The 18628-nt window shown below is 45.8% G+C and overlaps 1 protein-coding gene across 1 annotated transcript in view; it reads left to right on the top strand.

Moving 5' to 3' along the window:
- Positions 1 to 18628, top strand: part of LOC129351693 (unconventional myosin-X-like) — a 90041-nt gene that overhangs the window by 67551 nt on the left and 3862 nt on the right. Inside the window, 22 exon segments of the mRNA XM_055020626.1 lie at positions 7222 to 7346; positions 7718 to 7832; positions 11437 to 11543; positions 11623 to 11847; positions 11923 to 11962; positions 12513 to 13062; positions 13065 to 13419; positions 13421 to 13490; positions 13777 to 13897; positions 13982 to 14225; positions 14301 to 14396; positions 14631 to 14711; positions 14713 to 14722; positions 14795 to 14850; positions 14926 to 15068; positions 15573 to 15593; positions 15596 to 15763; positions 15849 to 15872; positions 15875 to 16005; positions 16808 to 16931; positions 17051 to 17345; positions 18039 to 18246. Of these exon segments, the coding sequence (XP_054876601.1) occupies positions 7222 to 7346; positions 7718 to 7832; positions 11437 to 11543; positions 11623 to 11847; positions 11923 to 11962; positions 12513 to 13062; positions 13065 to 13419; positions 13421 to 13490; positions 13777 to 13897; positions 13982 to 14225; positions 14301 to 14396; positions 14631 to 14711; positions 14713 to 14722; positions 14795 to 14850; positions 14926 to 15068; positions 15573 to 15593; positions 15596 to 15763; positions 15849 to 15872; positions 15875 to 16005; positions 16808 to 16931; positions 17051 to 17345; positions 18039 to 18246 (3309 nt within the window).

Genomic DNA, 18628 nt, shown 5'->3' with positions numbered 1-18628 from the left:
ATAGAGGGACTCAGACTCCATGTTTCTCAGCGGCAGCCCAGAAACCTGGCTGATCTGGAGAACATCTGGCCAGAATCCCTGCTGCAGTGCAAACATGGTGAAAAACTACAGGAAACGATCGACTGATCGTAATAATCCCAACTAATCTTGACTGATTAGTTGGGATTTTCACATGTATGATGTTCATCACATGTTAAATGTGTGATGACATCACACCTTGGATGTGATGTCATCAATGGCATAAAAGGCTGACCTTGATGTCACTGATGATGTCACAAACCCATACTTCAGAACTCCTTGAATAAAAGAGCAGTGCTTAGCGCAGCGTTGCTACCATGGCACGTAAAGCACGACGCAGAAAGCGCTCTTCCTCTGAAGCCCCCAGGCGTAAGAGGAATCGCAAGAATCCCAAAGCCCGCGGCCAGAAGAAGCGTAAAAACGCCTCCGCTGGCCGCGGGCGAGCGAAGTGTAGCTGTGGTAAGTAATTACTCGGGTGTTTAAAAACACGGCAAGATGATCAAAAGACAAATCAGAAAAACAAATGAGGATGGAAAGATGGAAACACGTGCTACGCACGCTTTTTTTTTTACAACAACAAAGTATTGAAATACTGTGGTTATTGCCATTTAAGTCAGGGGTGTCGAACTCCAGTCCTCGAGGGCCGCTATCCTGCAGTTTTTCGACGTGCCACAAAACGCAGGAATGAAATGGCTTAATTACCTCCTCCTTGTGTAGATCAGTTGTCCAGAGCCTTGCTAATCACCTAATTATTGTATTCAGGTGGTGCAGCAGAGGCACATCTAAAGGTTGCAGGACACCGGCCCTCGAGGACTGGATGTTGACACCACTTAAATGTTTTCCCTTTCAAGTTCTTTATTTTTCAGCGGTTTTTACAGTGCTTGCTAAGTGACAACAGACAAATTTCGTGAAAGAGGTGTACGGAGCCTCGTGCCGGTAGAAAGTTCATGCTGCAGTTCGGGCACTGCAGCCTGAACTACCATGATTTAGTTCAATTGGAAAAGCACTAAAAACAATAGACTCATCCTGCAGTTCATGACTTTGTGCCACTCATGACATCACTTAAGAATGGCTGTGATGTCACAGCCATGTCATGAGTGGCTCAAAGTCATGAAAATGTTTGTTTTAGAGCACTTAAAAATACTAAAAAAATAATTTAGATATAAAAAATATTTTTTATACCTTAATTATTTTTATACATATTATTTTTTGATAAATAATTAAGAAATAAAAAATGTTTTTTTATTTCTTAATTATTTTTTATATTTTTTTGTGGTTTTTAAACTGCTTGCTACATGGTCAACGTGAGCGACTAGTAATAACGACGACGTCGGCGATACCTCCTACGTCTACGGCGATAGCTGCTTCTGCGCCGCCTACGCCTGTAGTATCGCCTCCTCCTACGTCGGTAGGAGCGTCGTCTACGTCGTCGCCTACGTGCCATGGTAGCAATGATGCTGAGCTAACAGCTCTTTTATTCAAAGGATTCTGAAGTAACAGTCTGTGATGTCATTGATGACATCACGTCTATTCCTGACGTGATGTCATCAGGTCTGATATTATCTTTGCCTCTTCCTTTTTCATAATAGAATATCAGCTCTGATGTCATCAGGGATAGTCAGGAATGGACGTGATGTCATCGATGACATCACAGGCCGTTACTTCGAAGCCCTTGAATGAAAGAGGACCAGTAGCATATCCTCGATGACGTTACGTCCGTGGTACTGTGATGACTGCCACGTCACCATGTGATAGTCACGTAGCACGTCACCACGTGTCAGCCATCATGCTACTACGTGGATGTGATATCATCCATGACGTGCTACGTGCGATGTTTTTTCTACACGCTTCTGAAAGCAAAGAACGACTAGTTACAACTTTGCTTGACGTGGCGTCATCATTTATTTCCTTTTCTTATTTCCCATGAAATAAGAAAAGGCACAGATAATATCAGGTCTGATGTCATCAGTGATGGTCAGGAATAGACTGATGACATCAGATCTGATATTATCTGTGCCTTTTCTTTTTTTATGGGAAATAAGAAAAGGAAAGCTCCATCTGGACCTTTCCTCTGGTCGAATGTTAAACAGGCCTGGATGAGGACCTCTGAGTGGAGCTTAATGTAGTGCGGTTCAGAGGTGGAGAGCATGTTGGCGTCTCCCCAGGGGGGAAACCGGGGTCAAAGGAACACGGCCCCCAAACCCCTGAGAGGGACCCCGGTCATCTTTCTGCCTGTTTGATTCAGAGCAGGTGTCACAGGGGGGTTCAAGAGAAAGCAGTTTCAAAAGAAGTTAAACCTCCATTAAACCTCCAATTCAGCAATTGGAGGTTTATTCATCTCTGTTTATTAAAATCAGATTAAAGGTCAGGCTTAAAAGAAGGGCAAAGAAGGGCTCCACTCCCCGCGTTAAAAGTGGAGTGGCTGGGTCTTCCAACTCAGCCACTCTCCCTTTTTTTCTAGCAAAAAAAAAAAAAGTAAATCCCAGCAAAGTTTATTTCCTCTGGACCGTCAGGCAGAAATGATTTCAGGGGAAACAAAAGAACTCCACCTCAGCCTTTGTGTCTTATTTTGTCTCTGATCGCTGACATCCAGCTTGTGTAGATGACAGCATTTCTGCACAAAGACACGATGAAAACAGAACAACTGAAAAGCCTCTCTGTCAGAACAACAGCTGCTCACTATGGCAGCTCTTTGGGCTGCTGGCAGCGCGTCAGTCTTTGTGTTTATATGTGAAGTGACAGTAATAATGCTGGAGCAGCAGCAGGTCTGGGCCTTTTTCACAGCACACAGGAAAAATGTGAGGCAAATGGAAATGATGGAAAAAAGTAGATAAACTGATATAGATATAAATGAAGGCAGTTTGATTATTGTGGTAATAATCAGTAGATCATGCTACTTTAGCAGCAATAAGAAACTTTAAATACAGTTAAATGATATTCAGATAATGTTCTCCTACTTTTACTCTGAAACATTTTTAGATTCACACAAACTTGTCCACTCAACACTAGATCAGAGTGTTTCTGCTGGGGTCCGGTCCCGACTCGGTCCAGTTTGACCACTTCATCAGAGCAGTCAGCTGCTCTGGCTGCACACGTTTGAATGTAAACAGCCGGCCCTTTTCCTCCCTCACACAGTCGGACCTACAAGTGGCCGCCACAAATTAGCCTCAGCAGGAGATGCGTCCCCATGACAACGCGGCCGTCCATCCCTCCCTCCCTCCCTCGCCGCGTTAAAGGGGGAGTGGAGCCGAGGGTTTGAAAGCCTTTGTCTGGCTCCACTCCCCCTCCGTGGCGGATGAATGTGCATGAAGCAGTCAGTGTGCCGGAGGAGCAAACGCGCGATGAGCCGCAGCTTTGGGAAGTTTCTGTCGGATCTGGAAAGAAAGAAATCCTGCAGGGAAAGGAGAGGCTAAGATGCAAGGTGAGACCTAGATCAGATCTGAAGTGTTTGTGAGTGAACGGGCTTTAAATCTGCAGCTGTGATATTAAAATAGGATGAGTCTGTGTTTATGACACAAAGCAAGCTTCTTACGTTGTCTGAAAGTTGTAATTTGTAGTTTTATCTGGATTATAAAATGTGACCTTCACATGTCTGAAGAGCTCTACAACTTTCAGAATCACCTGTCAGGTGTCACCAAGCTGCAGGAGATTGTCCGAAACTAAAAACATCCTGAAGTTTGTGTTTGGAGCTAAAACTGGAATCAAAGCTGTAAAACTGAAAGTGTTTGCATTTTTCTGCACTCTGATGTTCCTGTTTCCTTTCTAGGATAATTGAACTTGAAAGCTTTTAGCTCTGTAGAGATGCATGGTCGTTTATAACAGCTGAGATGAAGCCAGTGAGTTTGTCTTTGTGATTATTATCTGGCCTGCAGGGCATGAAATTAATGAGATTGGATGTGGGATGAGCCGGCAGTTCGGTAAATGACAGGTTAATGAAGAGGAAGTGGCGTTCTCTTCTCTTTCTAATGAGATTACACATCTACTTAAAGCAGATTATTTTCCCTACACTATCAATCTGTGATGCTATATTGGGATATAATTACCTAATTGAAGTGTTTCATCTTTCTAAAGTATCGCTTTATACAGTTTTGGATCATTTGTAAAAAAAATAAAAGACATGTTTTTAATTCAGTCCAATATTAGTGAAAGAAAAATCAAATTCTTTGAATTCTGTCATCATCACATTTGAGTTCAGCCTTCAGGCAAAATTCTGGTTTCACCTGCAGCTGCAGGATCTGGATCTGTTTCATTTCTGGACAACAGAAATGAAACAGAAATGGTTTAGTGATGATTTTCTCTGGCAGGTTAGATGAGATCAAACATCAGATCCTCTGAGGCTCCAACTGGAAAATAGGAAAAATGATCAAATGCAAAAAAACAAGAACAGAAAAATGATTCAGTGTTTTAGACTGGAAAGAAATAGTCTCCATATATCCTTCCTTCCACTTTTCCATCCATCCATGTTTAACCATCAGCATCCATCCTCATATTCCTATCCGTTGTGTCCATCAGGTTGACATCCAGGTGTTATTGTTAATGATCAATCCCATGTATTGATCATAATATCACCATCTAGTGTTTCTGTCAAACTGACTGAGCTGCTGTGCTGCAGTAAATGCTGCTTCTCTGGTTTTAATCTGCACAGTGCGCCCCCTGCAGGTTTGAGTGTCGCTGCGTTAAGCAGTCCAATCCTTCTTCAAACAGACCCGTCTTTAAGTCCAACAGAGGCGGTTTGGTTTGAGTTTATCTGCACTTAAAGCCCAGCGCCTTTTGTTCCTCCTGCTGAGCTGGACTGATAATCCTCTGCGAATCCCTCCATCAGACCTCAGTCTCACAATCTGCAGCTTCTGGAATTTCATCACTCAGTTTGTGGTCAAAGCAGGAATGTAGAAACTTCCCTCATAATTTAAACCTTAACATGGGTAATAAAGTAACTTTTAAATTACTTTGTGATGTGCATCTAGTCTCATTAGAAACTTGAGGGTTACAATAACGTCAAAGCAGACTCTTCTGTTGGTAAACCTTGTTGCTTTATTCACAGCGTATTGAAGACGTTATTAGATTGAACCTGCATTAATTAACCTTTAATTGAACCAGATGGATTTTCAGTTTGGTGATAAGTTATTTAAATCTAGTCCCATGAGACAGCGTGAACTTTGTAAGTCTCAGACGGGGATGGAAAATGGCATTTTTTGAAATGTCATGAGATAATTAGATTTTTTTACATGCCAAACACTTCAGAGTGAATCCCGTTATCTGATCAGTGGATTATTGGGAGGCTTTGAATCGCTGCTGACCATCAGATACAGGAAACAGCTCTGCAGCTCTCATGCCGTCCTTTTGGGCTGAGTGATGGACAGCTAACCCTGAGTTCAGCTGCCCCCTATGTTGGCATTTCTTGCCCCAGCCCCCAGGAGCAGACGGCCACGCCCCCGTTTGTTCCTGTGAATGCACCGATCTCTGGAGGAGTCAGGCTGGAGCAGCAGCTATTGTTGGCATCCGTCAGTCAGCAGAGGACCAGAGGCTTCTCTCTGCTGGAGGCGCCTGATCGTTCTGTCGTTACTTATTACTACTTCCTGTTACTTCCTGTTAGTGCAAACTAACTAAATACCCACAAGGGAAGAACTGGTTAACGCCAGATTTTTATTGGAAGGATAGAAAACGAGTTTTAATTTAATCTGAAAAAGGTTCAAGACTGGAAGCATCCATCCATTCATCCATCCATCCATCCATCCATCCATCCATCCATCCATCCATCCATCCATCCATCCATCCACATCCATCCATCCATCCATCCATCCATCCATCCATCCATCCATCCATCCATCCATCCACACCCATCCATCCATCATCCATCCATCCATCCACATCCATCCACATCCATCCATCCATCCATCCATCCATCCATCCACATCCATCCATCCATCCATCCATCCATCCATCCATCATCTCTCAGTCCGCCCGCATATCAACATCCCAGAATATTACTTTTAATGGTCCAGCTGATATTGAGCTATGGTTAGCATAGAAATATCTGCCACAGATTATTATTTTAGAGCAAAAAGAGGTTTTTGGACCTGGATGTGGGACATGGAGTCTTGTTATGACCAGAGAAAGGATCTCTGAACTCCCTGAAGGAGAAGCAGAAACAGGAAACGGCGATGAATGAAAACAGATCCGGGAGTCAGAGGACGTCGTCCTGACCGCCCCCTTTGTACGGCTGCATCACTGTCCGTATGCTAATTATGCTAACGAAGCGCTCCCTGCAGCCAGTGGCATTAAATGCCTCCATTCAATCAGACAGGGAGGATCTGCTGGTGAGTTGGCCTCCCTTGGAGACGACCCAAAAATGGGCCATCAGCGGCAATCAGGGGAGACCTGCTGAATAAAGGGGGCATTACCAGTGGGAATGAAAGCTCCCACTTATGTGGAGCTGACCCCACCCACCCCGCTTATGCCCACCGAGGTTACTGGGTGACGAGCGTCGCTTCAGAGAAAGGCTTCCTCTGAATGATGCTCTGTCACTGGTAATGCTATGTGCTGGGGCCTCTGGCTGCTGATTGGTCTGAATGTTCATAAACTTGTTAAAGCTGCAGTTTGTAACTTTTATAAAAAAATTTTTTTTACATATTTGTTGAAACTGTCACAGTCATTGCGACAGTTTAGTATGAAACAGATAATCTGTGGAAACATCAAGCTCTTCTGTGTAACTAGAAACAACCAATCAGGGCCAGGAGCGGGGCTTAGCGCTGTCAATCAATGTCACATATTCGCTGCTAAATGTGGTAATGGCAGAGAAAACAACTTGCCATTACCCTTATAGCCTGAGCATTCACAATGACTCTGACTGACAATGCCAAGACCAAAGACCATCCCGCAGATTTAATGTTTGTTGTTTTCGTCTCTTTGTTTCCATTCATCACCTCCAGACGTGTTATTATCAGCCTCATAAAACCCCAGGATGCCCAGTGTTTGTGGCTGTGATACTGAATCACAGCAGACCTCCAAAATCAATCCTCACAGCCATGAAAACGACGTCTGACGCTGTGCTGGAAAGGTCAACCAGCAGCAATCATGGATCAGCCTCTGTGGTGCAGAGGAGCGTCTGCATTCACATCCTGTTGGATAAAAACAGACAGATCATAGGTTCCTGTTAACCTCTGGCGGTGGGGCGGGTTAATAATCTGATGCTTCCTTGTTCAGATGCCTGACCAGTTTGACCAGACGGTGGTTCTGAACCAGCTCAGGTACTCCGGCATGCTGGAAACGGTGAAGATCCGGCGCAGCGGCTTCCCGGTCCGCAGATCCTTCCAGGACTTCTGCTCCAGGTGTGAACCAGGTTTACACAAGTCCAAACACTCAGACACGCAGCGGAAACACTTAAACACACAATCAGTTTCTACTTCTCTAATTCAAAACGTGGTGCGGGGCTCATTTATGGCCCCGTTGATGATTTTGTGCGGCCCCTGAAGTTCTAGTCAGGCAAATGTAACCTGTAAGCTAACGATTGATGCAAATAGACTTAGTTTTTTTATTATGTTTTTTTTTACATTGACACATTTTACAGACATAAAATCTTCTTAAAAATACAACAAAAGTTTGATTCAACTCAAGTTTCTTATTGAAACTTAAGTTTCAATAAGAAACTCAACTGCATTTGTTGTAATTTTGTAATGTTATGAACTTCGCTTTTCTTCAGGTACAAAGTCCTGATGAGGGGCGTCCTGACTCCAGACGACCACCGGGGGCGCTGCAAGCAGCTGCTGCACCTCTATGACAGCAGCAGTGCAGATTGGCAGCTCGGCAAAACCAAAGTAAGGCCCAAACCTTTTGCTGTTGTCAGTTTCCTTCTCTCTTTGTTCCAAGGAAATGAGCTGAAACTGAAGTCAATCTGAGGGTTTTATTGTAATTTAGAAAAAAAGAATAAAACAGTTGAGTGGATTCAAACAGAGGAATATTTTTACCTGGTTGATTTTTCTTGGGCTTATTAAACACCAACTGAAGCCAGAAAATGTATTTTCTCAAAAAAAAAATCTGTGGATTTGCACTTCCTGCCTGTCAGTGGTGAGCTCCATCCCTTCTGCTCAGTCTGCAGAATAATCGACTCTCTGCTGTCAAGCGCTGAGTTCCTGAATGCTCCACCGCTCTTTTTGCCTCCAGCTAATACCGGTAGAAAGGTCTTCCGTCGCCAACACGGCGCCTGATTGGACAGAGACTCAGGCCGCCTCCGGAGAGATGCCAATCCAGTCTGGCTTTTCTCCCTCCAGGCTCAATTTGGCTTCATGTGTCCTACAAATTCAGCTCCATGGAGCCATTCAGAGCCGCTGCCTCTATGGCGTGTGTGGTGTGTGTGTGTGTGTGTGTGTGTGTGTGTGTGTGTGTGTGTGTGTGTGTGTGTGTGTGTGTGTGGGTGTGTGTGTGTGTGTGTGTGTGTGTGTGTGTGTGTGTGTGTGTGTGTGTGTGTGTGTGTGTGTGTGTGTGAGTAACCGAGGTCAGCATCACCTGAAGCGTGGGACGCCACAGTTATTGGATCCACTCTTCAGTCACTACTTCCACCACACCGGATCAGGAAGGATGGCGACTGCCAGAGTGTGTGTGTGTGTGTGTGTGTGGGTGTGTGTATGTGTGTGTGTGTGTGTGTGTGTGTGTGTGTGTGTGTGTGTGTGTGTGTGTGTGTGTGTGTGTGTGTGATTGCGGTGGGAAAGTGACAGATGGGGACACAGACCACTGACCACAGCAGGACCGTGTGACGCTGCAGGAGGGAGAAACCTGTGTGTGTCGATGTTGGCTTGGAACGCAAGGAAGAGATAAAAACATGAAAAAATACGGAATTTGATTTAGATATTATAAAAGTCTGAAAAGCTTTTCTTCCTTCCATGCATCAGAATTTTCATCCACATTTCCTTCCTAACATCCTTCCACTTTTCCTTCTGCTCTTCCTTCCAGACTTACTCTCACATCTACAACATATTCTCCAAATTTTAAGTTTGGAGAAATCTGGAACAGAAAAGCCCTGTAAGAATCTGCATGACTAATATTCCAGTGTAATATTAACTTCAACAGTCACTGATAAAAGCTAAGTAGAGGTTTACTCCTTTTCTGTTCAGCGTTCCTGCAGTAGAAACTCTGAGTTTCCAGCAGTTTGGTGGAACCGGTTTAGGACCAGAAACATTCATCAGTCTGTCCACTGGGGGCGCTGTGCTGTTCACTAGATACTTAACAAAGCTGTGGCGATCTGAGCCATCATGGTGCCAAACGTACAAACATATTCAACTTCTCTCTTTTTGCAGTTTGAATGTTTCCAGTGTGAAACCTGATCACCAGATCTTATCTGTGAGTCGCCTGACTGTTTCCTGCCTGCGCCGCCGTTAAATCCTGCTGCGTCCCTCTGAGGGATTCGTCCACTTTGTCCCTCAGACAGATTTACGGCCTGCAGCTCCTTTCAGTCGGCGCTGTTGCCTCTGAGCTCTGCTTTGTGCTTTTAGAGCCTGAAACTTAATTTTGTGGACAGGAAGCGGCGCCGCGTGGCTCCGTTCCCTCTGAGGACCCGACCCGACCCGGAGCAGCAAGAATTAAATGCAGCGAGGCTTAGTCCTTTTGTTGTGCTAATTAACAGTGTAACGATTAAAGAGGATTTGTTGTGCGACTCATCAGGATGCAAATGTGTGCACTTGTTCAGGGAGGCTGTGTGTTTTCATGCTGACCCGTGTTGTGTCAGGTCGGGTCTGATGCTTCCTGCTGGATTTTTGTTCTGCCTGACGTCCCTCCCTGACATTCAGCTCCACAGACAAAAGCTGCTGCTGTCTCTGTTGTCCTGTGATTGGCTGAGGTTCAGTTCAAAAAGCAGGTTTTCACTCTGCTCTGACATTAACCGTGTTTCCATCAACGTTTTTATTCATGAGCATTTTAAAGTAGAAACAGTGTGGAAACAGAAAATTTACTGGAATAACAAAAATAAACCTGCTTAATGGAAATGCATCAATTTTGAATAAACTCACAATTTCTGATAAAAATAAAACTTTCCTCTAGGAGGAAGTGGTTGAAATGGTTGTATTTTGCAAAAAACAGTGATGGAAATACATGTTTTGCATAACAAGTAGTTTTTTCAACTTTTGCAGAATATCAACAAAGTTTTAATGGAAAAGCATCTAAAAATGTCCTCTTTTTAACAAAAAGGTCTGTTTTGACTTGTCCAAAAGAAACTTAATGCACTAAAAAGGGAGATGGAAACAATTATTGAATAAGTTTTGATGACTTTCTCATCTAGGAGGATAAATCTTTTCCTGAGATGATTTGCTCCTTCACGCTCGTTTCCAACCTCTACTTCCTGTTTATGACAGCCAAACGCAGCATCAATATGAAATCATGCCCCCGTGTCCCAGTTGATTCACTTCTGTCTTGTGTTTTTATTGCATTTTAAAAGTTTGCTCAAAATTTGCATCAGTTGGATCACGTCTCCTCTGGTTTCCTCATGTTCATGCAGCTAATGCAGGAGTTAATTAACCTGCATGCAAGGCGAGGTTACGTCTCCTCATAAAATCTCTTTAGTGCCTCAGTGCTCAGGATTCAGCAATGTCTCACACACACGCACACACCCACACACACGCATACACACACACACACACGCACACACACACTCACACACACACGCACACACACACACACACACACTGAGCTCCTCATTCAACAGGAGAAATCTGTTCCTGAACCTCCCAGTCCTGTGATATTTCCCTGCCGTATCGGCCGCCAGAGCTCATGTCCCGTATCTCATTTTCCTCCTCCCTAATCGGATTAACCCGGCCGGCCCAGTGGGCCCGGTTCCTCTATCGGTGGGCGACGGCTTGGCTTATAAAACGGCCAGCTGCTCGATAGATTCGGCCTTTTCACACGGAGCCGAGGCAGGAACGCCTCGCCGCTGTAATCTTACGAGGTTTGATTAAACGCCGAACGTTTGTTCAGATCTTGAGTTTCTTAATTCTGCTGGATTTTAAATCTTTTATTCAGGGTGAGTCGCAGCTAGTGGATGTCTGCACTGGGTTAAAACAGAAATAAGACATAAAAAGCAAAACTGTGAATAAAATCAATCATGTCTCTGTAAAAAAAAAATAGCTTTTCTAAAATGATTAATCAGAATGGAAATTATCAAGCAAATTTAAATTTATTATGTGATTGATCATTTTTTATTTTGACAGTCTTTGGTATATGTATGAATAATTATTAACCTGCCTGGATTTCAGGTCAAATGGACATAAACATATAATCCCAACTGAAATGTGTTTATTGAGATGTTTGTATAAATGAGGCTGTTTTTCCTTCAGTTTTTAAGAAGTTCTTGGATCATTTGGATAATTATTGTACATTTTTTGCCATTAAATGTGAAGATGAAGAGAGTAAAACTGTGTCTTTCTGTCTTCTCAGGTTTTCCTTCGAGAGTCTCTGGAGCAGCGGCTGGAGAAGCAGAGGGAGGTGGAGGTTCTGAAAGCAGCCATGATCATCCAGGCCCACATCCTGGGCTACATGGCCCGGTACGCTCGCTGCACGTTTACTCATGAACTCGAGGTTTCTATCCACATTAAATGATCGTTTCATGCGGCTTCGCCCCAGGAAGCAGTACAGGAGGCTGCTGCAGTGCATTGTGGTCATTCAGAAGAACTACCGGGCTTTCTACTGGAGGAGGAAGTTCCTGCTGCTCCGCTGGGCCGCGCTCACCTTCCAGAAGCGCCTGCGGGGCCAGCTGGCCCGCCGGGCCGTCGGCCGCCTGCTGGACGAGAGGAGGAAGAGGGAGGAGGAGGAGGAGCGCCGCAGAAAGATGGAGGAAGAGATGGAGAGGTGACATTCGTCCTCGTTGGTCCTCCAACCCGCCTGCTGATAGCCGCTGACGTTTGGCTGTTTCTGTTTGTGCAGAGAGAGACTGAGACTGGAGGCGGAGCGACGCGCCAAAGAGGTGCCAGAAATATCATCATACTTTGATTTCAAAGGTTAACAATGGGAGCAGCAAAGACACTGGTGGTGTTTAGTCAAGTTAAATGCAGTCTATTTAATTATTGACAATTATAATCATCAACATATCCACAAAATGAGCTTCGTGCGTCAGATGTATCGGCGTACGAGAAACACATGAATACAAAGGTTCCGGTTATGAAAAAAATACTAATAATTTACTAAAACATTCACCCCATTAAAATCTATGTAGTTATTTAATGAAAAAGAAATGTGTAAAAGTCCCAGACCTAAAAGATGCAAAAGCAAAAACATTTCTTAGAGGAGTTGAAATATTTTTAGTATTTCAACTCCTTTTAGTATTTCAGGGGTGTTTTGAATAATTATTTTAAAATCTTTTATAGAAAACTTTTAAAATCATCACTTCTACTGGTTCCAAATTGTCCTCAGAGTTTAAGAAGCTGTCAAAGATGAAATGTTACAGAAACCATCTAAGTTCCATGGTGCAGAATGTGTTTCCATCAGAGAGTTTCATGGTTTTCCTCTGTTTCTAGGCTGAGGAGGCTCTGCGGCTGGCGGAGCTGCAGCGCGCCGAGGAGCTGCAGCGCGCCGAGGAGCTGCAGCGCGCCGAGGAGCTGGCCTCTCTGGTTTTTACTCAGTCTCAGCTGGAGGAAGCAGCTGCAGCTCTACCTGAAACTCCAGAGGAGCTGCAGTCGGTCTTGCAGGAGGCCGCCGAGGAGGAGGAGGCCATCCGCCCCCAGGAGGCGTCCCAGGTGGAGGAGATCCTCCGGCTGGAGCGAGAGATCCAGGCGCTGCAGAGGCAGAAGGAGCAGCAGGAGCTGTCCCTGACGGAGGCGTCGCTCCACCGCCTGCAGCGCCTCCGGGATCAGGAGCTGCAGCGGCTGGAGGACGAGGCCTGCAAGGCGGCGCAGCAGTTCCTGGACTCGCTCAACTTCGACGAGATCGATGAGTGTGTGAGGAACATTGAGAGCTCGCTGGGCGTCGGGGAGGAAGAGGAGAAAGAGAATGGAGGGAGCAGAGGCGCCGACGAAGAGGAGGTCGATGAAGGGTTCGGAGCCGACGACGAGGCTTTCAAAGACTCTCCCAACCAAGCGAGCACGGCCACTCCGACGGCCAGCGGACCAGTGGGATCCGGACGAGCGACGATTCCTCTGAAGAAGACCCGTACGCCAACGATGTTCCGATCCCCGCGATGCCCCTCACCACCCTGCTCCACCAGCCGCTGCCTCCGTTACCGCCGGCCACCCACAGCGTCTCGTCCAGCGGCGACTCCGCTTTCTGCCACCCGCAGGCGTCGTCAGAGGCGCCGTCCGACGACCTGGTGGAGCTGATTCCTCCAGACGAGGACTCGGACGACCAGGACGACTATGACGAGGGCGCCATCGTGTCCAGCGGCAGCGTGGCGTTCTCCAACCCGCGCAGCGGGCAGTGGTCTCCGGATTAGGGGCTCCGTGGGAACGTACAACAGCTCAGGGGCTTACCGCTTCAGCTCCGAAGGCGCTCAGTCATCGGTGAGTCTCCTGAATGGTCAGACTGACAGACGTTGTCAAAACCCCACATCATCAGCCCTCCACCATGCATAGCAGCTGGTCACAGTTGTGAAACGTACAATGATTAAACATCTTCCAAATCAGACCACATTGTTCTGGATGTCTTGTGCTTCATTCAAGTGCAGCTTTATGACCTAACGTTTGCCCCTGAGCAAGGCACTTAACTTCAACCGGGTTAAAACTCTCATTCAATTCCATGGAGCTTCAGTAGAAACTGCTGAATCATTTGCTTTGACTTTCATTGCAGTTTGAGGACAGTGAAGACGACTTTGACCGGTTTGACACAGACGATGAGTTGTCGTATCGCCGGGACTCGGTCTACAGCTGCGTCACTCTGCCGTACTTCCACAGCTTCCTCTTCATCAAAGGTAGCTCCTTCAATTCACTCTGAACCCTTGGGAGCCGTTCTCCTCGCTGTAGCAGGAACTGCAGTGCTGCCGTCTCGTCTTCAGGAGGCCTGATGAACACGTGGAAGCGGCGCTGGTGCGTTCTGAAGGACGAGACCTTCCTGTGGTTCCGGGCCAAGCAGGAAGCTCTGAAGCAGGGCTGGCTGCACAAGAAGGGAGGCGGCTCCTCCACGCTGTCCCGCCGCAACTGGAAGCGTCGCTGGTTCGTGCTGCGCCAGAGCCGGCTCATGTACTTTGAGAACGACAGCGAGGAGAAGATGAAGGGAGTGCTAGACATGCACAATGCCAAGTAAGGTCAAAGGCAATTCAGTAAACATGATCAAATCCTGGTTATGCTTCTAAAAATTGTTTTTAATTTCTGCAGAGAAATCGTTGATAACACGGGGAAGGAGAACGGCATCGACATCGTGATGCCAGAGAGGACATACCACCTGATCGCAGAGTCTGCTGAGGACGCCAGGTGTGTCTTCACACACTGAATCAGTCCACTGTGGAAAAATCCATCCACTCAGTTTTTCAGGCATATCATTTGAATGACTCAGTTGAAACAAGTGTCCCACATCTCCACCCCTCCACTGCCGTGCTCTGCAGTTGGAATCAGGTGTTTTTGCTAATATGCTGCAAACATGGCCTCTGCAGCTGGAAGAGTTGTTGGTGCTGTGACCTATTGATGATTGTGTTTCCATGCTTACAGTCAGTGGTTCAGCGTGCTGAGTCAGGTCCACGGCTCCACAGAACAGGAGATCAGCGAGTGCACGACGAGCAGGCCAATCCCAGAACGCTGTGGTGAGTCGGGCAGAATATCTGCCTCCTCCGGGAGGAAAACAAATAATCAACGCCTCACCTGTCTTTCTTCAGGGAACGCTGGATGTGGGCATGATCGACTCGGTTTGTGCTTCAGATAATCCAGAAAGGTGTGGCATCGACTTGTTTGTATTACTCCCAGATCTGGCTGTTTTCTGACTCTAAGCTTCTGCTGTTAAAATTAGACCAAACTCCTTTGTCATCATCACTGCGGAGCGAGTTCTGCACTGCAACGCCGACACGCCCGAGGAGATGCACCACTGGATCACTCTGCTACAGCGCTCCAAGGGAGACGCGCGCGTCGACGGGCAGGAGTTCATTATCAGAGGTACGGGACGGAGATGAGCAGCACAGTCTGCTACTGGAGCAGAACCTGTTCATTAAGGTCTGGAGATTCTAAGTGGATTTATACGGTTAATATTTTAAGACTTTATTCTCTAACCTTTAGCCTGATGCTGGTTTTTAAAGTTTACTGTTGTTATATCCAAAGTAACACAAGCAGAAAGTTCACATAACACATGAAAATAAGCAGAAATCAATCAAACCGAATTTAGTCAGTAAAATGATATTTGAGCTCAATGTCTGTGAGCAAAACTAACTGAAGGGTTAAAAAGCTGCTGCAGTACGGAGCTAAATCCAGACCAAAGTTTGTTCAAAAAATCATTTAAACTGAAAGAAATATTTCAAACTGAAGACAATTTTAACAGAAAATAAAGATTTGAAAACTGATAGAAAAATATCTAAAACTGAAAAAATGTTTTGCAAGAGAAATAAAGGTGTGAAAAGTGAAGCAGGTAACAGTGAAGGAGATGAAATGCTGTTTTTCCTCCAGGCTGGTTGCACAAAGAGATGAAGACAGCACCAAGGCCTCGCTGAAGCTGAAGAAGCGCTGGTTCCTGCTCACCCACAATTCCCTGGACTACTATAAGAGCTCTGAGCGGAACGCCTTGAAACTGGGAACGCTGGTTCTGAACAGCCTCTGCTCCGTGGTGCAGCCCGATGAGAAGCTCTACAAGGAGACCGGTGGGTTAAAGCGTCTCACTGACGGGTTTATGTCCCGGTTCCCGTTGTTTAACACGACTCTCATGAACCGGCTGCTGCGCGGCAGGATACTGGAACGTGATCGTCTACGGCGGAAACACTCGTACCGGCTCTACTGTAAGCTGCTGAACGAAGCCACGCGTTGGGCCAGCTCCATCCAGAACGTCATCGACACCAAAGCTCCCATCGACACGCCGACCCAGCAGCTCATCCAGGACATCAGGGTAGGAGAAAAACTCCTCCATGTCTGGGGTTAACAAGGTTTAACAGCCTCACCGTCACGTCAGGGAACATCGACTGTCAGGATGTTTCCCTGCTCTCACTTTTATTCACTATTCAGTAATTATTACATTCATCTGTCATAAATGCTGCCTCATACCTTCTGTTTTAATCGCCATCAGCTCTTAGGTTTTTCCTTCTGTCTGTTTCATGACAGACTTTTGCATTTTACACTTTGCTTTTGTTTTTTTTGTTTTTTCTTCCCTGTAGATTTGCACTTTGCTCTGTGTGACTGAAGCTGGGTTTAATGAATGAATGAATATTCTTTATTAATCCCAGAGACAAATTCATGTGTGGTTAAAGAAACATTTTAAAACAGCTGGCAGCATTCAGCTTCCCTTAAATGTACTTTCCTAAAGCGATAATTTGCTTGGCTCTTTTAGTAAATTTCCGCTTTTTGTAAAAGTTTGACATTTGAGTCGAAGTTTTGTTAAAGTACTTTCAAGTCGTGAGCCGTTTACATTAACGCTCTTATTTTGACTGTTACAGCAGCATTTCCGTTTCCTTTGAAACATTCAGAAACAAAACAAAGTAGAGACCAAATAAACATAAATAAAATATTTTGAAGCAATACGCAGTTGTAGCACCTGATGGATAGCCACATGTTTTAAGTTAGCGCTTTAGCATTAGCTGAACTAATTATGATTTGTGCTTTAGGGTTAGCGTAGCTAACGTTTCAGTTAGCGAGGCAGAGTAAAGGTTCTGACCAGAGCTGCAGGTGAAGTCCAGCTGTGGTTCTGTCTACAGGAGAACTGTCTGAACTCAGAGGTGGTGGAGCAGATCTACAAGAGGAACCCCATCCTGCGCTACAGCCACCACCCGCTGCATTCCCCGCTGCTGCCGCTGCCGTACGGAGACATCCAGCTGAGCGGTGAGACACAAACCCGGCCGTCAGAGCGGCAACGGTTTTAGATCCGATAAGAAAAAACAACTTGATCTACCTGTTTCACTGGAGAGTGAATTTCATCTTCCTGTTCCTCCGTCACCCAGCGTCACAGAGTCGGAGCTACACCCTGCAGGCCGAAGCCCTCCGGGTGTTCGGCTCCCTGCAGCACCTGGACGGCGTGGCCGACCCGGTCGCCATCATCCAGGGCATCCTGCAGACGGGCCAGGAGCTCAAGCCGCTGCGCGACGAGCTCTACTGCCAGCTGATCAAGCAGACGGCCCGGCCGCCGCAGCCCGGCGGCACGGCCAACCTCTGCAGCTGGAAGATCCTGGCCTGCATGTGCTGCACCTTCATCCCCTCACGGAGCATCCTCAGATACCTGAAGTTCCACCTGAAGAGGTGAGCACAGCAACGCCTTATGATTTCACAAATTCCACTTTTTCAATTTTAACATATTTATTAACATTTATGGTGGAAATCAGAAAACTTTAAGAAATCTATGACTAGCGGCTGATACTATCACTATTAAACAGACTGCTGTGTTTTAACAGACTTTTGGTTTTACCAGGTGTTAACGTCTTTCCCTTCATTTGGAAAATTAAATATCTCATTTTTAAGATGTAAGAAAATTATTTTTTAAATAAAGCTCAACACCAAAGTATTGATAGTATTGATCCCACAGAAAAGAGACGGTGAGCTGTGATGTCATAATTCCACACCTCGTCATCTGAGGCCCCGCCCCCACAAAAAACCTTTGATATGAAAATTTGTTTTAACAATTTTTCAGTTTCAATTTTTTTTTTCTTTTGAAACCTTATGGTCCTGATTTTACAATTTAGGAGACAGGCTGAGCCTACTGATTTGTGTGATGATGCAGTTCAGCCAGAAATGTCTCATTTCAGACACCAAAAAGAAAAAGCCGGATGGAAACATCCAGTTTATCTCGGGCTGTTTATGGAAGCCTTATTTGAGTTTTTCTACTCAAGTAGAAAAACATTCAAAATGTTTGACAAGTCTCTTAAATTCTGCATTGTCAGGGTTTGTTTTGTTAGTTTACATCTGACCTGTAACCTGGATGTGACCTCTCTGCAGGACCAGAGAGCTCTTCCCCGCCTCAGAGATGGACCGCTACGCCGCCTTCGCCTTCGACTCCTTGAAGAAGACTCGGGCCAGGGAGAACGTGCCGTCGCAGGAGGAAATCCGCTCCATCGTGGCCCGGCAGGAGATGAGCACCACAGTGCACTGCCATGGCGGAGGCTCCTGCAAGATCACCATCAACTCACACACCACTGCAGGGGAGGTGGGTTCCTCCCCGCACAGCAACATCCAAAACCCACTCACCATCACAAATCCACTGAGATCTCAGTTTGGTCATAGAGTTTTGTTCTGATTGGTTCAGTTTTCATTTGAAAAGAAGAAAGTTTTAGTTCCAAGTAATTGGTCAGGAAAGGCTGTCAGGATTCAACTTCGGATGTTTTTCCTCCTGATGGTCCAGGAAACTCGGATCAATTAGGGACCAGAATTGATACATTTGTTCCATCTGTGGTTCACTTTATCTGCTCTGAGTCAAACCAACCTGTTCCCCTCCTGGCCTGTGGGGGCGCTGCACCAAGAACCACAGAAGGAAACGACACAAACCTCTGAAGAGCAACTTCCTTCTTCACCAAATGGAAACTAAATTG

The sequence above is a fragment of the Poeciliopsis prolifica genome, unplaced genomic scaffold (assembly GCF_027474105.1).
Source record: "Poeciliopsis prolifica strain line A6 unplaced genomic scaffold, Auburn_PproV2 SCAFFOLD069, whole genome shotgun sequence".
Taxonomy (NCBI): domain Eukaryota; kingdom Metazoa; phylum Chordata; class Actinopteri; order Cyprinodontiformes; family Poeciliidae; genus Poeciliopsis; species Poeciliopsis prolifica.
The sequence above is the reverse complement of the archived record's forward strand: the minus strand, read 5'-3'. Positions and strand labels throughout refer to the sequence as shown.